The sequence below is a fragment of the Acipenser ruthenus genome, chromosome 2 (genome assembly GCF_902713425.1).
Source record: "Acipenser ruthenus chromosome 2, fAciRut3.2 maternal haplotype, whole genome shotgun sequence".
In the NCBI taxonomy this organism is placed as follows: domain Eukaryota; kingdom Metazoa; phylum Chordata; class Actinopteri; order Acipenseriformes; family Acipenseridae; genus Acipenser; species Acipenser ruthenus.
In genome coordinates this window covers 23,147,789-23,169,189 of record NC_081190.1, presented here as the reverse complement: position 1 = coordinate 23,169,189, position 21,401 = coordinate 23,147,789, and the positions used below count along the sequence as shown (strand labels likewise).

The window sequence follows — 21,401 nt, the reverse complement described above, 5'->3', positions numbered from 1 at the left end:
ACAGAAACTATCAATATACAAGCAGTGGATGTTTTCGTCATGGTAACACATGTGCTTATTTCAGGTGGATGATGACAGAGTGGACTCCTTGCTCAAGGACTTGTGGAAAGGGATCTCAGGCTCGTCAGGTGTCCTGCACTCAGCAGCTACGCAATGGGACTCTCATCAGGGCCAAAGAGCGGGACTGTGTGGGACACAAGCCTGCCGCAACCCAGCGCTGTGAGGGTCAGGACTGTATGACAGTGTGGGAGGCTGAAGTGTGGTCCGAGGTATTTTTTGCTGTTTACTATATATTATATAGTGCAGGTTACATGCTCTATATATCGTATGTTATAAATCATGTTACCATCTGCAGTAGAGGAAAAACAGCTTTGTGTTTCTTTTACAAATGTTGTACACGAAAAAAGAAATTGTGTTCATATGCAATCTTTTTTTTTTACCACCTGTGTGAGAATGGCCTGAGATTGATAAACTCTTAAGACCACACATGCTGAAGAATCGCACCTCACCCAGCAGGAATCAGATCTGGAGAGGAACACTGCTTCACCCAGCCTCTTTCTGCAATGTTGGTTAAATGTAGACACCCTTTAGGTTCAAGCTTTCCAAAGAGCACTTTATGACCCCTGATTTAATCCCTGCTTGATTTAGGTATGTAAAGCCCAATAATTCACCTGTGAAAGTAAGCAGACTCAAAAGTTTAAAACCAAAACAGCTGTGAGGCGGGTCTGCTGACGCCGTTGAGAAGTGGTATCGCTTCCCTGTGATTGGCCCACCCAGCTGCTGTCACAGTCTCAGTTTTTCTCTGAGACATGTCAGAAGAGATGAAAGGAACGCGGGGTGACGTCTTTAGACAAACTGCTTAAATATATGTAGCTGCTTTTCTTCATTGCAAATCATATCTGCCTGTGGGGTTTGTATTTCAGTGCTCTGTAAAGTGCGGCAAAGGGGCCCGCCACAGGACTGTGAAATGCACCAATCCTCGCAAGAAATGCGACTTGTCCACACGCCCCAGGGAGGTGGAAGACTGCGAGGATTACTCCAAGTGCTACGTTTGGAGAACAGGAGACTGGTCCAAGGTGGTACAATATCACTACATCTACCTCCTTTATTTATTGTAGGCTGTCTCCCCTGCTTTCTTAGTTGCTGGATTCTGTCTCTGTCTTCCAGTGTTTATTAAAACCAGCTGCTGATAGGAAATAGCTCTCACAAAGCACCATTTTGTGAATATTTCAAAGAGTTAATATTTCATGCAGAGCATTGTAGCTTGGATGTAAATCAGTGTAAAAGAAAATCCAGCTACAGTAAGAAAGAGCCCTTTTCATAACAGCCTTGTGTCAAGGCTTAATTACTTTTGGATGCTAAATGCACACACTTCGACAGTAAATTAGTCTCAACACCTTATTCTTAGAACTATACTTAGTCTATGATGATTTTTTTTTTACATAAACACTTGCCATTTAATGAATTACTGCACTCACTAGTAGTCCTGAATTTGAATTCTTACTGGACATTGTTGACTTTTGTCACCCTTGGGAAATGCATTGTTGACAAGAAACCCATTCATTACTCTTCGGTCTTAAACGTGCACACAGCTGCACGGTAAGTAACTTGTATTTTAAGACTACCGTAGGTTGCAGAAATACACACAAAAAAATGAAACATCAGATGAGAAGCAAGATGTTTATTTATATGCTCTGCATACACATTTTAACAACACTTTTTTTTTTTTTTTTTTTTTACAATTAGGCAACGTTTGCCGAATAGATTGTTGTTCAACATGTTAAAATTCCTGGCAGATGCTCCTCATCCCCTATTTGTTCCCGTGCAGCTCCAGCCCCAGAGAACCCACAGAGTCAGCCTCTATGGTTCATTTATATGAAGTCACCATAATTATTTTCATTTGGGATGTAGCATACTGCGTTTATCCATCTCTTCAAAAAAGCATTGCCTAATTTCTTGATATACAGCAAGCTGTTACAGAAATAGTACAGTACAGTAAGCTTTGTGCTTTTTGGTATTCACAAGCTTCAGCATGTGACACCTGCTGGTAAAACGCTGTATTTCAGTAGTAATCTGTAACAAACCAGTTTCTAGTCGGATAACGTCGTCTAGCGTGCAGAAGATGCAGGACAGGTTAACTAAACTGCATATCGCATTGACTTTAGTTTTATCATGCAGACTACCGCACCATATTTTGTCATTTTTTATAGCTGGTTTTGGCTACTGCTGTACTTCTGCTTATATACAGTAGTGTAGGAAAATAGATTTCAAACCTTGCTAATATCCTTCTAAACATTTACCATAGTCAGTAAGTTTTACCATCGTTTAACTTAAATTACAGGACTGTTTTGGGTTTGACAGAGTTACATACTGTAATAATCACCAATGCTGGCAATGAAGCAGTGGAGCAGTAGTTCACGTTCATTTTTTCAGTTGTTAGTTTCTCCATTTTTAGTAAGCATTTAAACATGTCTAGCTAGGCAGGTGGTCTAGCACTCATAACAAGGGACCTAAGAGTGGGGTCTGTTCAGATTAGTTTATATTTGGGTCTCTAAATCACCCTAAGGAGAAAACACCAATGACATTAACCTAGATGAAAAGAGTCTGTATTTAGATACCACACAAATGTTGGCCAGAAGCAGGATTTACTTCAAAGGGTATTCATTTGATGGACAGTTTTAGAATCTGGTGAATCACAAAATAACTTCCTTGTGGGCAGGAAAGTCAATGGAGCAAAAGCAATTTCCAGAAAGGGGCCCATCTTTGCAATTGTACCATAATTAAGACCATGGTATACAAATCTTTTACAATATTAAGTAGCTTGGGCTATTAGTTTCAATTTGAGGCATTAGGAGGAATTTTCAGCGTTTTACTCTGAAGTCTAAATAACTCTGAGTAATTTACATTTTTGTGTGACAAGCTTTGACAATCAGTCACATAATCTCGATCACGGTGTAGTGGTTAAGACAACAATAGCTGAAAAAACAGTGTTTGCTGTTATAACATTTGTAACTGACTATCCATTTCTCATTGGAATTTGGAAGTAGCCAGAGGAGGGATACTGCAGAGTTGTTATGAATATATTAAAAATGAGTTTACAATAGTTACATGTAAATAAAAATAAAGTAATATGTGGTAGACCAGGTTGCCAGCAAAATGTGGCAACTGGTGAATGACGTACCCTATAATTCCATTGGAACAACTTGTCTGAAGAGAGCTACATGGCCATTCCTCAATTAATGCAGTGGTAATTACATCCCATGCGGTAACCTCTATACAGTACCACCAGAGGGCTATATAGCGTGAGTGTACAGGTACAATCCTATGTATTTTCCAGCATGCTTTTACTTTATGATCCTGGTTCAAGATACTTAAGGTTTATTGTTTGTGGAAATTATATAAGAATCAATACTGGTCTCAGCATATTAAGTCTCAACAAGCATGCATGCTCAGAAATGTGTTCCTGTATAAATGTGGATAATAATAGCAGAGACATTGAGAGACTTTACACAAGATTAGCTATGTAGTACTCTGTAGGAAAATGTTGGGAGCTTTGATCAGCCTTTATGCGCTTTTCGAAAATAAATTGTCAAAATCATATCAGCAGAGTAACAAACCCCAGTGTGGAATAATGCAACCCACATATATTTATACAGATTGCACTGTTTCTCCATTAACAAGCACAGCCTGCAAGCTTTGCCAGTGTCAAGCCCCCGCACTCATTCCATGTTGCTGTTGCGAGCCAGCACTACACAGCACCACTTCTCACTATTGGACATGTAGCCAATCGATGCCAGCAAGTGGGAAAAAAATGTGATTCACTATCAGCTGTGTTACCAGGGTGTATAGTCTCCAGCATTCTTATCCTGAATTCAGTGAAGAAATGGAGGTTGGGGGATAGGGTTCAAATAATAAATGCAGGTGTGATGTGGCAAGAATTTTTTCTTTTACTGGTTCTGAAAGGTACTGTAGGCCAGTTTTTATTTATTTTCTGGATCATATCAAAAATAACTACAGTACTTTACGATTGGGAGTTTAGAATTCTACCAGTAAACCAGACCCCCAGAAATATTGAGGTTACAGGTATATGTTGATACTTTATATTCAGATTAATAAATGTAGAAATATGGAGCAGTATACTGTACTTCATAAAATCCTATTGATATACTTTATCTGACACCAGTAATTAATTATAAACTGTTTCAGACAGGATCGTGTGTTTGCAGTGTTTTTTTTGTTGTTGTTTTTTTCCTGGAAAGCTGAAATCCTCCTTTAATTATTCATCTTTAGCTTGCTAGTGACACTTAAATGGATAAGTCCATAGGAATCTACAATGAATTATTGAAATCTCTACATGGGTTGTGCATCGTGGGACCTGGTTTCCTGTTGTTTAAAAATGTAGAAATGTATTTCTGCAATTCAGCTCTTCTTGGGTTGGGTTAAGGGTTGTAATAATGTAACAATATGATCATAACCAACTGGCTTCCCTCTTTTACTTACACACGAAAAGATATTTGCCAAAGGTTTCAGCAAATACTGTAACAATGATGAAGACGTTAGTCGAATGCTAGCTGTCTTATGTATAGTACTTAAAACTTGGGGTAATTACAGCCTCAGAATTATTCTGCTGTTGTAGTGCTTTTAAGTGGGCTGGTGAAACCTGCAAGTGGGATAGAGCAAACCAAAAAAATATTTTGTGAGAAGCTTCCATAAGCCATCCAGTGCAGTAATACAGATAACTAAACAACAAGTTGTGCTACCGGCAGCATTAGAAACATTTTCTTAAAAAAAAAAAAAAAATCAGCAATCAGAAGAAAAAAAAAAACAGTTTTAAATTTTAATAGATCTTGCATAAAAAGGAGTTTGACAACTGCTTCTTACAATCAGTGCTTTTTAATCATGGTGTCTCCAGTGTAAATGCTGTGCTGTCTTAGCAGAGTGCTGTGCAGGTCTGTGTCACAGACTTTTTGTTTGATGAAAATGCATTGCCAACGAAAGGCTCAGATGGTAGGGGCCATTTGAAGGCCTGGTGTTTTACTCATGCCTTGGCAAATGCTGCAGAGATTTTAAAGTTTGGCTTTCCTTGTTATATGATGTTATGGTACTGTAATGGAATTAATTAATAATAGAAGTAGCTGGGCTGCTTAAAAGTACAGACCAGTTATTAACAAATAGGATGAATAAAGATGCAATATCCCTTTCTCTCTGCAGTCTTAGACAGTGTGCCAATATATATATATATATATATATATATATATATATATATATATATATATATATATATATATATATATATATATATACGTACATACAGTATATATATATATATATATATATATATATATACACACTGGTGTGCAAAAGTCTTAGACATGTTGCATTTTTCTACTCTGATGCATTATGAGCATCAACAATTTACTCAAAGTCTCCACTAGTGTTTTCTATTATTATAACAACCTTGACTTACATAAAGAAGGAAAAGCATTGAGTGAAATAGCTCACATTACTTGATTTTCAAGGTGTGGTATCCGAAGCATAATCAACAAGTACAGAGAAACATCATCTGTAATTGACAAACACAGGACTGGAAGACCAAAAAGCGGTCTAACAAGGATGAGCAATACTTGAAGATAATATCCTTAAGGAATAGAAAGGAGACAAGCGTTGAATTGACAACAGAACTGGCAGAAGGCACAGGCGTCGTTGTCCATCAAATCAACAGTACGATGGTCACTCTTGAAATCAGGACTTAAAGGATGTGTTGCAGTAAGAATACCACTGTTAAGAAAGGGGAACAAGACTAAAAGGCTAAAATATGCACAAGAACAAAGAATTTGAACTATGGAGCAATGGTCAAAGGTGCTTTGGACTGTTGATGGAGGGGAGGATGGAGGAACAAAATGGGCACAGGTAGAAGTCCTGCCCCCCGAACCACCCTGATGGTTACATTTAAATATGAACCATGTTATTTACCAGTTCCTGTATCATGACATTGGAAGTCACTCCCCGTGCACAACACTGCAATAGAAAAAGAGTTAGTTAAAAACTTCACTTTGAATTTGTCCTTAATAATGTTTGATTGAATTTAATCTTTTAATAGTTTTTAGGGATGAGAATTTTAAACGTTTAAATGTATAAACTAAAGAACTGGTTAAACATTTAATAATATGCTAGCCGTATCACCGTCCACGTTACAAATGTCACCAAACGCATATTTTTTTATGCATTAATTTTATTAATTTATCATCAGTGGTCTGTCACGTATGAGACTGCTCTAGTGCCACAGTAAGGGTGGATATTATAAAAAGGAAGGGGTTTCGCAATTGCTTCCAAGTAGCTTTTCAAATTGGTGCAACAGAAAGATTGACACTGGGGCGGGTTTTATTGTCGGTCGATCTGGCACTTCATTGGTGCACTGTGTGTGTGTTCATGCCTGTAGTAGACGTGGTATGGTATCAATTCCAAGGCGGAGTAATAACATTAATGACAAGCTTTTTTCTGAGTTTGTTCTATATTTAAAATGGCATCTCTAAACAAAAGAAGTCACGTTTGGAAGTATTTTGAGGAACTGGACGAGAAAACCGTGGTATGTAAATAATTATGCCAAACAAAATTGCTGTACCACAAAAACACAAGTTCAATGCTTCACCATTTGAAATGAAAACATTCAGAATTATTGTGGATGGAGCTACTGATGGCAATAAAAAGCAAACATCCATAACAAAATTTTCTATAGATTTGGCCGAACAGGGCGTGATCACGTTATCCCCTATGAGGACAGTGCGTGTGAATCGTGAATGCTACAGTTTTGAAATCGATGTAAGATTACCCCAATACTGTGCCGACCCGTAAAACAATAACAGCGAGGCTGGAAAGACTTGAAGAAAATCGTGCTGCAGCTGTTCATACAAAACTTTCAAAGGGAGAAAAAGTTGCAATTACCACAGACTCATGGACCCCATTCCCCAATCTTAGTTTGGCATTTAAAATAGGACTTGTGATAATGTTTGGGAGGTTTATGTACACTAGTACAGTATGTAGAGGAAAGTGGCATTTGATTCGAGTACTCAGAAATTGTAATGCTCAAGTACTCGACTCAAGCAATAGATCTCAAAAATCCAAAGACCGCAAACTTTTAAATCTCTGAGGCAGACTTTTTAATATCAGTCACAGTGCTGTTTACAATTCCAAAATATTGTGCTATTTTATCCCTGGTATTACCTTTTCCAGAAGTGAAAGTACAACTCGCTTTCATTTTCCTGTAGCCATTTTCCATTAGAGCTGTACAGTGGGTGATGTTCGTCTGTTTTTAATTTTTTTTTTTTTTTTTTAAACCATAACATTTTGGCAAAGTTACTTAAAAAAAAAAAAAAAAAAAAAAAAACTACAACTAAAAAATGGAATAGGTTCCTGTTTTTTTTGTTGTTAAATGAACTTTTAAGAAACACACTATTCTAAAAACATTATTATCCGAAAATGTGTTTAATATGTATATAGTATATAGTTCTATCTCCACTAGCAACTTTATTTACAACCATAAATATAAACATTTCAATATATACTTTGATGTGTATGTGTGTTTTTTGTTGTTGTTTTTTTTACTTTATAGTTAAGTGTTTGCGATGTTAAAACATTATTTGCTTATTTAGGGTTTATTTTCTTGGAAAATACTAACCAGGGCTGTCAGTATCAGAATGTAATATAAGTGTGTGTGTGTGTGTGTGTGTGTGTGTGTGTGTGTGTGTAGATATGGTTTAAACATTCATAAAGATTTGCCAAAAGCACATCCCTAATAGTTTTATAATAATAAAATCATCCCAAAATGTAATACAGCATGATAAAGCATAGGCAAGCATTGTAAAGCAGAGAGAGGTCTGGTAAAACAAAATTATGGTGCTAAACTTTTAGAAGGGTTACCAGGGTTGTGATGGGCTCCTCCTTGGTAATACAATTGTCTTTTGTGTGAGAGGATTTGTCTTTACGACTGTAACCTTTTTAATAATACATTTAACAGATTCACTCTGACAGTCTGGTTTACATGACCACTGGAAGAAGACAACAGAAGTAGATACTCTTGGGGATCATTGCCTGGGTGGCTATGAACGCCAAAACCTTTTATAATAAGGTTACTTAGAATTTGATGTAATGTGATAGTTAAGATATTTCAGCAGCCTTATATTGCAAGTGACTTTATAGATTAATGTGTGCTGATGCATGTTTTGTCTCTGTAGTGCTCAGTAACCTGTGGCAAGGGAATGCAGTCCAGGGTAATTCAGTGCATGCACAAGATCACTGGAAGGCATGGAAATGAATGCTTCTCATCCGAGAAGCCCGCTGCTTTCCGACCTTGCCATCTACAACCCTGCAACGAGAAAAATAATGTGAACACCATCACCTCGCCTAGACTGGGTGAGGGACTTTAATTGCTTTAAAGAAAGATAATCTGACATGGTTTGAAGGAGGGTGACTGGGGACTGGTATCTGGTGCTGTGTTTCTAGTTTCAGTTGCTATGCACTGTTGTCCCGTTAAGGTAGCTACATAAAATGCATGATGATGTTCAATCACATTAATTTAATACCTCAATGCACTGACGTTTCACCTCCAGAGAATTGTTATTATTTTTATGAATGAAATAGAACACCACAGACAGCAACTGTTTGCCATTCCTGTAAATTTGCATGTGTGATTATTAAATTGATTTGTATAACAGCATGCAAATATTATTTACCATTGCAATACAGTTTTTGGCAAAAAAAACAGTATTGCAATTTTGACATAGTCATCTTTTTTATTGTGTTTACCTGGGATAACTGCTCTGAGATCAAAAAAAATAAATACATTAAAAAATAAATAAAAAAAGGTTCCAGTTAGATAATTAAGGTGGTGAAATTTAGTTTTTGTTAACTTTATGCTTCTGTCTGTTTTGTACTATAGCTGCCTTAACATTCAAGTGCCTACGGGACCAGTGGCCTGTCTACTGTAAAGTCATCAGAGAGCAGAACCTCTGTCAGGACATGAGGTGGTACCAGCGCTGCTGTGAGACCTGTAGGGACTTTTATGCACAAAAAATGCAGCAAAGAAGTTGACGTCCAACACAATCAGAACTCTTACAAGATTTTCCTTGTTATTTATATTAAGAAAACACAAGCAAAAAACACCTTTTTCAAACAAGCAGATTCTGGATAATTGAATAAGTGTAATTTATTCTTGTGCTCTGTGAGGTCATTTTTGTAGAAAATAATAAGAACTGTTTTTTTTATATAGTTGGTTCCACACTAAATATTAGTAAATAAGTGTAAACGCTGCATACTGCTCTCTCTCTCCTTGAATGCGGCCCCTCTCCTGATATTGCCAAGGTTTCTAGGGGAAATCCTAATACTGGTCAGTCTATATTGAACAGCAAACATCTGTCGTGTCTACTATGTACAGTATAAAGGAAATGCAGATAAGATGGGAATCTACAAAAGAGGAAAGAAGCAATATAGCTCGGTACGTTTTTGTTGGCTGTTGTTCTACCTGATCTATTTCATACAGTCTATAATCATTAAGCCATGCTATTTATCTCTATGGAGATTCTCAATGTCCTTGACTTGCCTAAGCGTTGCTACGTAGAGGAATCGGTAGTGGCTGCCGAGGTTACAGGTTTGTTGGGTTCATCTGTGTTCCAGAAATCCTTGTGAAGAAGTTACCTTTGCACATAAGCCCTGGATATCCCTTTACATGTAAAAATCCCAAGGATTCTTGAAAGCATGACCGACAAATCCAAATCATTAACTCTATTGTCTCTCACCTTAGTTTACCCATTTAATACTGTACATACCAGGTAAGCACAGTGATCCACTTGCCATTTGTTTTCCCATCCAATAGAAGGAAAATTAGACTAACTATAGTGAACAAGCAAACCTTAAATAACTTCCAACACTCACACCAGGGTTGGGCTGTAAGAAAACACGAAGTGGAGTATTCTTAATCCCTGACATGGAGTCTAGGGGAACCCTGCATGTTAAATAAAGGTTATTACAATTGAGTGTTAACTGACACAACACAGGCAGCCTGTAAGCCTAAAAAGAGACTATAGAATTTCACATACAGTGTTATAATAGTAATAATTATTGGTAAGTGCAGCCTTGGCTATTTTTCATCCTGGGTTGACCTTTCATTCCAAGGTTATAATTTGAGAGCAGTATTCATTCAGTAAGATCTAAAGCCACATTTCAGGTTTAAGTCATGAAAGTGACCCACAGTACCAGCTAAATCTGCCTTCTAGTGACCAAAGTTGAAATACAAGGTTGGAGCGGGGCATTGCAGTGTTAAAAAAAAAAAAAAAAAAAAAAAAAAAGTTTTACAGATTTAGATTTGGAATCAATAATCTGAGATCTAGAATTCCAGCACCATATTGCACTGGGACCAAAGTATGTAACTTTTACATCAGATACTGTAAACTCAGTGGGAACCCCATAAACAATTTATAAATAGGATAACACGAGCAACCTCAATCATCTATAATAAGTCATCACATAAACTTTTTGATTCACAGTAGTATAAGCTGATGTAACATTGAAGTCTTAAATACTGTATTAAGGTTTTGTTGGAAAGCAAATGTTTTCTGAAAAAATAACAATAACTCTCTGCAGCCACAGGAATCAATGCCTTATAGTTCACATGTACATTGCATAGAACATTAGTGACACCCAGTGGCCAGAGGCTGTTGTCACTTGAGATTCTATTTTTTTTCTCACTGTTTTTACTGTTCATTTTTATTGAATAGTTCAGTTTTCAGAAAAAGTGTCTTTCCATATTCAATACAACAAAGAGACTTGTTGAAATGAATGAATGACTATTTCTATTGATGGTTCTATGCAAAGGCAGCTTCTAATGGTTCTATGTTGTTATACAGCAGATGGTGTTTCAGACATTTACAAAATTAATAAAACATGGCCACATTATTGGTAATTAGTTGGAATTAAAATAAGCATATCAGTGTGGTACTATGATGTTTGCAAATTAACTAAACCAACATGATAAATTGACAATTTACAGTAGTTGTTAGTCAGTTGGCTGTAAAAAAATTGCTGAAGCAATAAAGGTGGGTTACAACGGATGCCAACTTATCATACCAGCTTTATCATAGACTGGAACTGCAGCTGCAACTCACAGAGCACCAGGCTCACTGAATCAACTGGTGGTTGATAAGGGAAGACAAAGAAGTCAATCAATCAGTCTTTGGGTATTTGTAGCCGCAATTTTGAAACCAAATTGAAACTGTTATTATAGGAGTAATTCAGGCATTCATTTACCAGTGATACAATACTCAATCTGGTGATTCAGCTAATCCTCTTTAAACCATTGCATGCGGCTGTCTGTAACTCAGCTAACAAGTTCAGTGCTTCAGTCCACCATGCCCCACTGTTCCTCTTAAGTATCTTGCACGATGCAGATATATTTATGACCTTCATGGAACTGATCTACTTGTACACCTTTGAATCAAGACAGCCTTTATTCTTCTTTCTGGTCCTAGCTTACACTGTGACGCTGGCTTAAAACTGTAATGTGTCATTTATAATACTAACTATACCTATTGCTGTTATAGTTTATTTATGTCCACTTTGACAGCCTTTTCCAGTTATACCCAATTATCATTTAATATAAAAGACCCCTCAATGATAGTAATGAGCCTTTGGTAAAGGATCTGGGGAAAATGCCTCTCCTTCAAAAGGCAGTTATATAGTAACACAAAGCAAAAGCGATACCAAGGGGCCACATATTAAATCATCCCGTTCTTCACTTTATTTATCACTTTAAACAATTACTGTGTTTGTTTTTTTTCTGTTTGTTTGTTTGTTTTGTTTTTTGGTTCAGCACTTGTAGAGATATTATTGTTCACTACATTAAGGTATCTCATGCCACAAATTCATTAAAGCAACTACGAGACCATGGAGGTGTTGAACACAGACCTGCTGCTTTTAAAGGAAAGTAATCTGCTGTATATCTTGACAAATATGTTTAACCAAACAATGACAAAATGTTAAATAGGTCGGTAACGATTATAAATACAAATTCTATACTTGAATAAAAGTATTAAGAAACGAAACACTGTAAATGTTTACACTGAATCACTGTGGCACTGATTTAGACTTTTAAAAGTTCTTCAGTCAGGAAACAGAAACATCTTGTGGTGCACGAATCCTGCTCCATTTTAACATTTTGTCATTCGATTGAAAACATGAATTATATGTCGATGTCTGCTTCATTTAGCTGGTATAATATGAGAGTCTTTTTCTCTATACTCCTTGAACTATTTTTTCTCTTTCGTACGTACTTTCTTTGTAGCAATGTTTTGAAGTTTTACAGGTTTGTGAAACTTTATGAAATTTGAATTTTCTTTCTGAGAAAATACATTCTGTACATGATTCACATGATCTTAAGTTTTCAATAAAAAAGTTAAAACTTCTGATTTATTGTCTTCCTCTTTTTTACAGTGAGCTATGCTATTGCCATTTAAAGATAAAAATCATATTTTGTCATATATCATAAGAACATTCTTGATACTACAGTTATTATTTTTTTTTTCTGAAGACAAAGATGAAGGGCACACTATCTTAATTCAACTTTATGTATATAAGGATACAACACAATTTTTAAAAAGACGTGAATCACTAAAGCACAAACTTCCAGAGATTACAATTTTATTTTGCATGGATGTAAAATCCTTGTACCCAAGTGTCCCTCGTAAAGAAACTAGAAGCTTTTCAAAAAGCACTAGATAATAGACTAGATAAATCAATACCAACAGCAGAAGTGCTGAACATGATCAACGTAGTTTTAGAAAACAGTTATTTTACATTTGTTGATAAGAATTGCAAACAAAACGATGGTACAGCAATACGATCTAAATTAGGAATGCATTTTGCCAGTACATACATGGGGAAATGGGAAGAACAATTACTTAGAAAATCGGAAAGACAACCTTTAGAATACATTCGGTTTGTAGATGATATTTTTGGGGTTTGGACACATGGAGAAGAATCTCTTTTCCAGTTTCGTAAAATGGCAAATGAAATACACAGTAATATTAAGGTGGACCTTCCATTGACAAAAAAAAAATAGAATTTTAAGATACCATAGTAAAACTTGAAGGTTCAATTGAGACTGACCACTTTTGTAAACCTACTGACATGCACCAGTACTTAGACATGTCTTCTGCACATCCGATACACACTAAAAGGGCAATCCCAAAGGGTCTAGGAATAAGAAAACAAAGAATATGATGAAAAGAAAGTGACTATGTAAAACAAAGAATTGTATTAAAAACAAATCTTAAAAAAAGAGGCTACAAAGAAAGAATTATAGACTGAGTTAATAAAAGTGGATAAACTAAAAGAGATGGTCTACTAGATTATAAAAATAGAGATAAAAAGGTCAAGAGTCCCATTAGTAATGACTTACTCTAAACTTTTGCCTAATATTTCAAAGATAGTTTGGAAACACTTGCAGATTTAGCATAATTCAGAAAAAATGAAAAAAAAAGTATTTATTAAGGCCCCAGTTGTAGCATTCAAAAGAGAAGCTTATTTAGGTGATATTTTAGTTCACAGTAAACATAAAAGAATAATTGACAGAATAGGTTCTACAAATACTTGCACTAGTACATGTAAAATGTGTAAATACATGGACAAAAGTAACAATACAATTAAACATAAGAACAACACATATCCACTAAAAACTAATACCTACTGTAAAAATAGCAATGTTGTTTATGGAATAGCCTGTGAAAAATGTGATGAAATAAATGTTGGAGATACTGGAATAACTTTATATAAAAGGATTAAGGATTCAGAACCACCTTTCATTAATTAGAAATAAAAAAAATTAATGAACCAATAGTACAGCACTTCACCAGTCAAGGACATAAATGATGTAAAGTTTGTAGTATTAGAACAGCTAAAATTTGACAATGCGACATATAGAAGAATAAAATAAAGTAAATGGATAAATAGACTGAACACCATTGTGCCAGTGGGACTCAACAGAAAAGAATGAACTAATTAACTCCAATAAATATATCGAACATCAAGAGAAACTTATCACTATTCTAACACATTTATGTAAAAAAAAAGGTATATAAATGATGGACATTGACGAAATGTTTTTGGTTTCTTTTTAATCACTCGATCATTCATCCTTGACCATGACACGCTTGAGTGACTATGACTGAAGCATATGCACTTAATCACCTAATTAGTGAGACAGTTGATTGGACACTGGATATGGAGTGATTTCAGCTATTGGATTGCAAGCTTGAATAAAAGCAATAAAGAAAATCACAGGAAAAAAACAATATGCCATGTCTGTCAAGAGAGCACGTCTTTGTGCAATCGAAATACTGCAAGTTGCAGCCTTTTTTTCTTAATTTCTTTCTTAGCAGACGCCCTTATCCAGGGCGACTTACAAGATATCACATTATTTTTACATACAATTACCCATTTATACAGTCGGATTTTTACTGGAGCAATCTAGGTAAAGTACCTTGCTCAAGGGTACAGCAGCAGTGTCCCCACCAGGGATTGAACCCACAACCCTCAGGTCAAGAGTCCAGAGCCCTAACCGCTACTCCACACTGCTGCCCTCATTGGGTATACCTTCCTGTTGCCCTTTTGTCAAGGTCTTTAGAAGTACCCTTTATTTTTCACGCACCGTTTTTTGATACTGCACTCACGTAGACAAGATTAATTGATCAGTTATTTTAAAGCCCACAGTTGGGATTAAACGATTAAAACCCCTAATATATATATATATATATATATATATATATATATATATATATATATATATATATATATATGTTTTGATTCAAACACAGGCTCCCTTGAGAAAGATATGTACAACATATCGAAACGTTGGGCAGCTGGCTCTTTGAGCTAATATATATATATATATATATATATATATATATATATATATATATATATATATATATATATATATATATATATATATATAATCAGTATTGTGGCCTTTAATTATAAAATTAAATGTTTCTTTGAAAATTATGGTAAAGCATGCAGTGATGGTGACACTAAAAGTAAAGCTATTATACAGACTTCAATGGCATTTAATATTTCACTAAGTGCTGTCAGCAGGATATCAAAGACATGGAACAAGCTGATTCCATAGAAAGCAAGGAAAGCCACAGATGAGTGCAGACACGTTCTATGACTGATGTCAGGAATCTCACAGTAATTACTATGATGGATTGAAGTTACTCAAACAGACATCTAGAAAACGGCCTAAGAAAATGAATTGAACAGGAAGTGCGTGAAATCCTTGTTAGACTGACATGCCTTCCCTTTTACAAGTTTACTGCGGTACAATTTCACAGGCTCTTCTTTGCTGCTTTAGCACAGTTTAAGCATGTTTCTGTTTTTTTCATGCTTGACCATACTTTACTGGGATTTACCAGCCTTGCTTGTGTTTTACGTTGCTTCCACTATACTTTACTACACTTGTTATGCTTCAATATACACAAACTTACACCACATACTGTGTTAACTCATATTACAGGGTAAACAATGTACAGCTTCCATACTCGATGACCTTTTTAATATTGCATGTCTGCTGTAATCATAAACCCTAATCTTATAGTAGATACTAAGTCAATTAGAGCTATCTTTAGTAAACAAAAAGTCCCAGGTTCTGTCATGTTGCCCACCATGTATTCATGCCCTTTTGTTGTAATACTACATTAAAAAATGTAAATGTACCAGAAATATACATATTACAACATACAGTACAAAAACATTACAACATACAGTACAAAACTATTTAAAAGATCTTTTCACAAAGGAATAGGTTACTGTTCTTTTAGTAAAGGAAAGACAGAATGTGGTTTTACTTGCAATGAAACTGATAGATGTGTCATGCTCTGCAAGTACGGTAGACACAGTTACAGTGAAAGAATAGCTTAAGCTCACACAATGCTCAATCGTACCAATACATCTCACAAAACAGATATCAATATATTTTGAATTGGAAAGGTGAAGACAATGTTGTCTCTCGCCTACGAAAGTATAAGAAGGATTGTTTACATGACTGATGTGAAACAGGCATGTGACAGTGTACAATGCCGACCCCTCACGCTTGTATTGTGGTGTTTTTCTCTGATTGGTGTCCAGTAGCCAGATAAAGTGTCACGCTTTTGCCAAAGCCAGTAACATTCCATTAATAATTGAGAGATGTGCAGCTTACCTAAGGCAGCATTCACTGTCGTGTTTCATTGACAAGGCTTTTCTTTTTTTAATAATAAACCATGGATCTGTCAGTTCTGCCAAACAATAATAATCCAGAAAAATTCCTGCAACTGGATGTGAAGCATTTACCAGTGAGCTCATCTCTGATGCAAGCTGGTTTCACGACAGGGGCTGCTTTATCTGGACAAAGATACTGGCAAAATAGAGTCTACCTTCAGGTAGGAATTAGAATTCTTCACATGGGAAACAGGTAGCTGTTGTATATCTTTTAACGCCATGACAGTTTGGGATTGCATGCTTTGGCTTTAGTTCAAATTGATTTACAGTGAATGTATTATTGTTATTTCATGGATGATTTCTTTTATAGTTGTGAAGTTAGTACTTATGGAATAAAAGGTGAGGGACAATGGCCCGGTCATAGTCAGTTCTGTAAGTGCACCACTTGAAAACCCTTTCCCCAGGGCCTTAAGATTGTATTGTGAATTAATGTCTATGAGAGGCTAGGTTAACTGAAACCACCACAAATTTGTGACCCAAGTCTGATTTAAACTAAGGTCTCCAAAGGTGAAAGACATAATAATATATATCTTTATTTTTTATATAGCACTTTCATAGTGGACCACCATCACAAAGCGCTTTACAGAGGTAGGCTGTGAACTATATGCAGTCACTTACAATAGGATGTTGATTTAACATCTCATCCACAGGATGGAGCACAAGTTGGTTAAGTCAGTTGCTCAGGGTCACACAGTGAGTCAGTCAGTGGCAGTGGTGGGATTTGAACCAGTGACCTTCTAGTTACAAGCCCTGGACTTTAACCACTTTTACAAATCTCTGTGAGAATTAAAAATGCCCCCCCCCCCCCCCCCCAAAAAAAAAAAAAAAAGAAAAAGAAAATACAATATGCATAGAACTAAATTATTATTATTATTATTTGTTTAATTTTTTTGTATTATTTTTTCTATGCTTATTTTAATCCTCCTCAAAATAGTTCTTATTTGATGACCTTCCAGTAACTTTTATAGAATTCATCTGAATGGTCTTCTCTTCTCCCATATCAAATGTCTTGCAGAAGGAAAAGAGAAAAACAACTGATACCTACGGGCGAAGATCGACCGAGGCCAGCCCAGAACTCGTTGACAGAGCCCTTGGGAAACATATCACTGCTGTCACATTGAAATCAAAGATCAAGAAGAACCCCCTTTACTCAGATATAAGGACAGTAGATGGCTGGGAAAACAGGAAGACTCAGCCCTCCTGGACCATTCAAGAATACAACAGACAATCAGTGCATTCAAACCTTGCAGACTACCTAAAGGTAAATGGAATGGAACCGTTTATTTGATTTACATTTTCTGTGGCACTGGGTTTTGGTCATCATAACAGTTTTCTAAAGTGGGCTTTGGGGACAGTAAAAACAAAGCTAAAATATTTTAAACTACAGCATAGATTTCCACTAAGTCAAAATAATGTAACTGGCCTTTAGCACTTTTTTAGCTGCCCAATTATTTAGTCTCGGCTGTGATTATCTGTCAGCCGTAAAGACAGGCCATTAAACATTTTCAAAAGAGAATTCTTGAAACCATACATTATGTTACAGAGCATAAAAATCCTTGTTAAAGTTGAAATCTTTGTAATAAATATTTTTTTTTTTAGCCAATGGTTCTATTTATCGAAACAGTGGTGGATCTAAACACTGCCACTGCTTAAGCAAAAGATCTTGCCACAGAAACTCACCACAGAAACTCTCACACACTGTTGGGCAGCCCACTTCTTTTAATTAGTTAAACAGGGGGGTTATTGAGATCAGCCTCTGTTTAGATCAATCGAACAAACGCACTAACCTTTTAAATGTATTTCTTAAATTAAATAAACAATCTCGGTTTCTCATTTACATCATTGGTCCAGGAAATCCCAATCATGTCTGCAGTGAAGCATGGATGAGTTCATTGTATCTCTATCCAAAGCACCTGGCATTTTGGATAAAAGGTTGGTTGCCTGTACAGTCTGGTTATTACTGCATATACTACAAAATAGTAGCTTAAAATGGCTGTAGCATTAACTGTATAACTACAAAGTGTTTGTGCTAATTGGTTACACACCACAGCTTGTTTATTATACTGCAATACCCAGAGAACTTGGAATTAGCCATATCAGATAGCTGGGTTTTCCCCAAGCAATTTTTTAGTACTGCCCAGTTCAGTCCTCACATCTGGAGGGCGAACTGGAAATAGAATGTTGCATTTGTTGCTGTAATCCTCAGTCTGTTTCATTGACGAAATTCTGGAGAAATGGGACAGCAATGACAAAAACAACAAGCTACAAAGTGTCTTTGATGAGAAGTATTGTCAACGCAGCATACAAAATAAAACAGTAAAACCACTACCACAAATACTGTCAATGAGTGTTTTTCAAAACCTGAATATTATCAATCATTTTGTTTTAAAATAAGGACAGTTCCAAATGGTTATTACAATAGGAAAACCTTAAATTAGAAAAATAAGTAAATACATACAAAAATACATAAATAAACACATAAATACATGCTTATCCACAAATAATTGATTGAACTGTTAATAGCAACGGTACTACATACATTATAAAGGCCATTTTCCCCTGGAAGTCTATCAATCCAATTGTCAATTATCCATATATATATACTGTATATATATATATATATATATATATATATATATATATTATATATATATATATATATATATATATAGTAGCAGGGCAAGAGCCCTGCGAGGTACAAATGTTTATTGTATGGCAGGGACAGGGTTAAAATCCTCCCTGCCAGCCTAAATTGTATTGTTGTTGTGTGCAGCTGGTAGTATTGTAAATTGAAGCCAGCTGCCATGTATTTAAAGTCAGCAGCCAGTATAGTCGAGGCTGCTGAGTAGGAGACAGAAAGTAGTACTCTGTGTCCGAGCAGTCATTTTGTAAGTACTGTGCTGTGTTTATTTTTGTAAACCGTGTGTTTTGTTTCTTATGGGTAAACAGTGTATCCGTCCCGTGCTAGGAAGCGCGCTCCTGTGTGTTTTAGTTAGTGCTCGAATAGAGCTAGGTTTCGTTTTCGTTTGGTTTATTCTTGATATTATTAAAAGTGTGCGTCAGCGCTGAACAAGTTCTGTGTCCGGTCTGTCATTTAAAGGGGCAAACGAACCACAGAGAGTGCAGCTCTGTTACATATGGCAGACCAGACACTGAACTATTTGATGATGCTAACATTTTTTAGCAGTTTATTTAATTAGAAATTAAGACTGTAGTAAAATATGCCCCACAGTGTCCTAATTTAGCACATTACAGTTGCCTAAGTACTGTATGCCTTTTTTTAATTGAAAATGATGAAAGGACAAAGTATAACTAGAACATTGTACAGTTTGCTAATGTGCTGTGTGTGGAAGGCGGGGAGGGTTACTGTATTTTGCTGTATTTTAAATTGTACCTCACCTGCTCCTACTGTCAGTAAACTTTTATGCTGGTTCACTTCCCTGTTATAAGATAAAAGGTTAGTACAACAGAGACAAGTACATTTTTTTCAATTGACTTGTTTTCATTTAATAGTGAGCAAAAAAAGATGAACTTTACTTGTGTCTGTTTTTAAAGTGGAGGTACATCCAGTTAACACTGAAAATCTAGACTTTGCTTTGCCTACAATGTTCAAGTCACCTGTCATCTTCTGTGTGCTTTACAACTCCAATCCAGGGACCATCTGGGTCTAGGGTGTACTGTATAAATACTGTATAGTAGACCTGATGTTTGTATGGTACAGCCTTCTCAAATGTCTTTTTATGAGATGGCAATAACTTCACATTATGATAAGTTGCTACAGTATATACTGTTGAACTTTTCCTATTTAACAACAATAAACACTTCCAAAGTCAAAGAAAGGTCTATTTAATATAGTGCAAACAAATATGCTGCATGATAAACCAACCAACAACTTCATTCGTATCACACAACCAAAAGATGGTTGAAAATACCAATTTGTAAATACCTGCAACTAATAAAGGAACACCTACTAGAGATGCCTGCTGTATTTGTTCCTCTCTGAAAATGTGACTTTGACTTTGCACTTCAAAAATAGACACCCAAGAGTGAGTCTTTCCACATGAATGAGCAAGCCATAGTGAAACACTGATTACCTGCCTGTCTGACAGGTTATTCATGAAATGTCAAAAATGTACTTTAATATAATGTAATTTAAAATTGTGTTGGTCAGTGTATGCTAAAGATTCAAGTTTTCCATAAGAAATAAATATAAATAAATGCACATAACAGAATTGAGAAACCATAATGTTATGGATTACATAAAAAAATAATACTGCTGCACTAAAAAATATGTTTTCTATATTTTAGGAGGACCCCAACGAGCTAGGTTTTTGGATGGAGGACCTGTATACCCCAGGATATGACACGTTATTAAAAAATAAAGAGACAGAACAGAAACGGACCAAAATCTGCAAAATTATCACCTTAGTCTCAGTGTTAAGCTGTGCCTTGATTGTAATAATTACAGTGTCTGTTGTAATCACAAGACATTAATATTGCCAAAATGAATTACTTTTATTTTTCTTCCTAATAAAACCCCCAAAATATGTGGCTTTACAAAGTTTCTTTGTGTCTGAAACAAGCATTGACGAAGGGAAGTTTCTCCATTACATCACCTGTCACCTTAACCTTTGAATTGGACACATATATAATAAATTATACTCAGGAACTTTGACTCCTGCAATTGTTTTGTAATCTTAGACCCCATTCACATTTGCGATTGAATGTGAATGCTCCAAAAATGAAAAGGCAGCCCAGGGCCGGCCTAGATTTAGACCACCATTTCGATGTGGCCCAGGGCCTGCAATTGCAGGACCAGGGCCGGCCTTTGCATGTTTATGAATGCAGAGCAGACCTAGGACCGCCTTTTCGTATCACATGACCAAGTTGGTTACGTAGCTCAATAAACATCCCATACTCCCACGTACGTGAAAGGTAAATAGAGCCACCCCCAAACGTGTATTCATAATTAAGCTTAATTTGTCACAATTACCCTTTCTTCCTGTTATTTAGTAACTAAGCAATAAATATAAAAACTGTAGGATTGTGGCTCTCAATAATGATCAATAATGCTGGCGACTTGGCATATTCAGCCA

The 21,401-nt window shown here is 35.9% G+C and overlaps 2 protein-coding genes across 2 annotated transcripts in view; both read left to right on the top strand.

Annotated features, from left to right (window-relative positions):
• LOC117408601 (A disintegrin and metalloproteinase with thrombospondin motifs 19-like) overlaps positions 1-12,452 on the top strand; it is a 117,029-nt gene extending 104,577 nt beyond the window's left edge. Inside the window, exons 20-23 of the mRNA XM_058992319.1 lie at positions 65-269; positions 924-1,076; positions 8,232-8,409; positions 8,936-12,452. Of these exons, the coding sequence (XP_058848302.1) occupies positions 65-269; positions 924-1,076; positions 8,232-8,409; positions 8,936-9,087 (688 nt within the window). The 3' untranslated portion in view covers positions 9,088-12,452. The remainder of the gene's footprint in view (positions 1-64; positions 270-923; positions 1,077-8,231; positions 8,410-8,935) is intronic.
• A 3,815-nt stretch (positions 12,453-16,267) lies between these two features.
• LOC131705076 (major intrinsically disordered NOTCH2-binding receptor 1-like) lies at positions 16,268-20,836 on the top strand. Its single transcript, XM_059007267.1, has 3 exons — positions 16,268-16,466; positions 17,321-17,566; positions 20,614-20,836. The coding sequence occupies exons 1-3, from the start codon at positions 16,308-16,310 to the stop codon at positions 20,797-20,799; spliced, it is 591 nt and encodes a 196-aa protein (XP_058863250.1). The 5' UTR covers positions 16,268-16,307; the 3' UTR covers positions 20,800-20,836.
• The last annotated feature ends 565 nt before the right edge of the window (positions 20,837-21,401 follow it).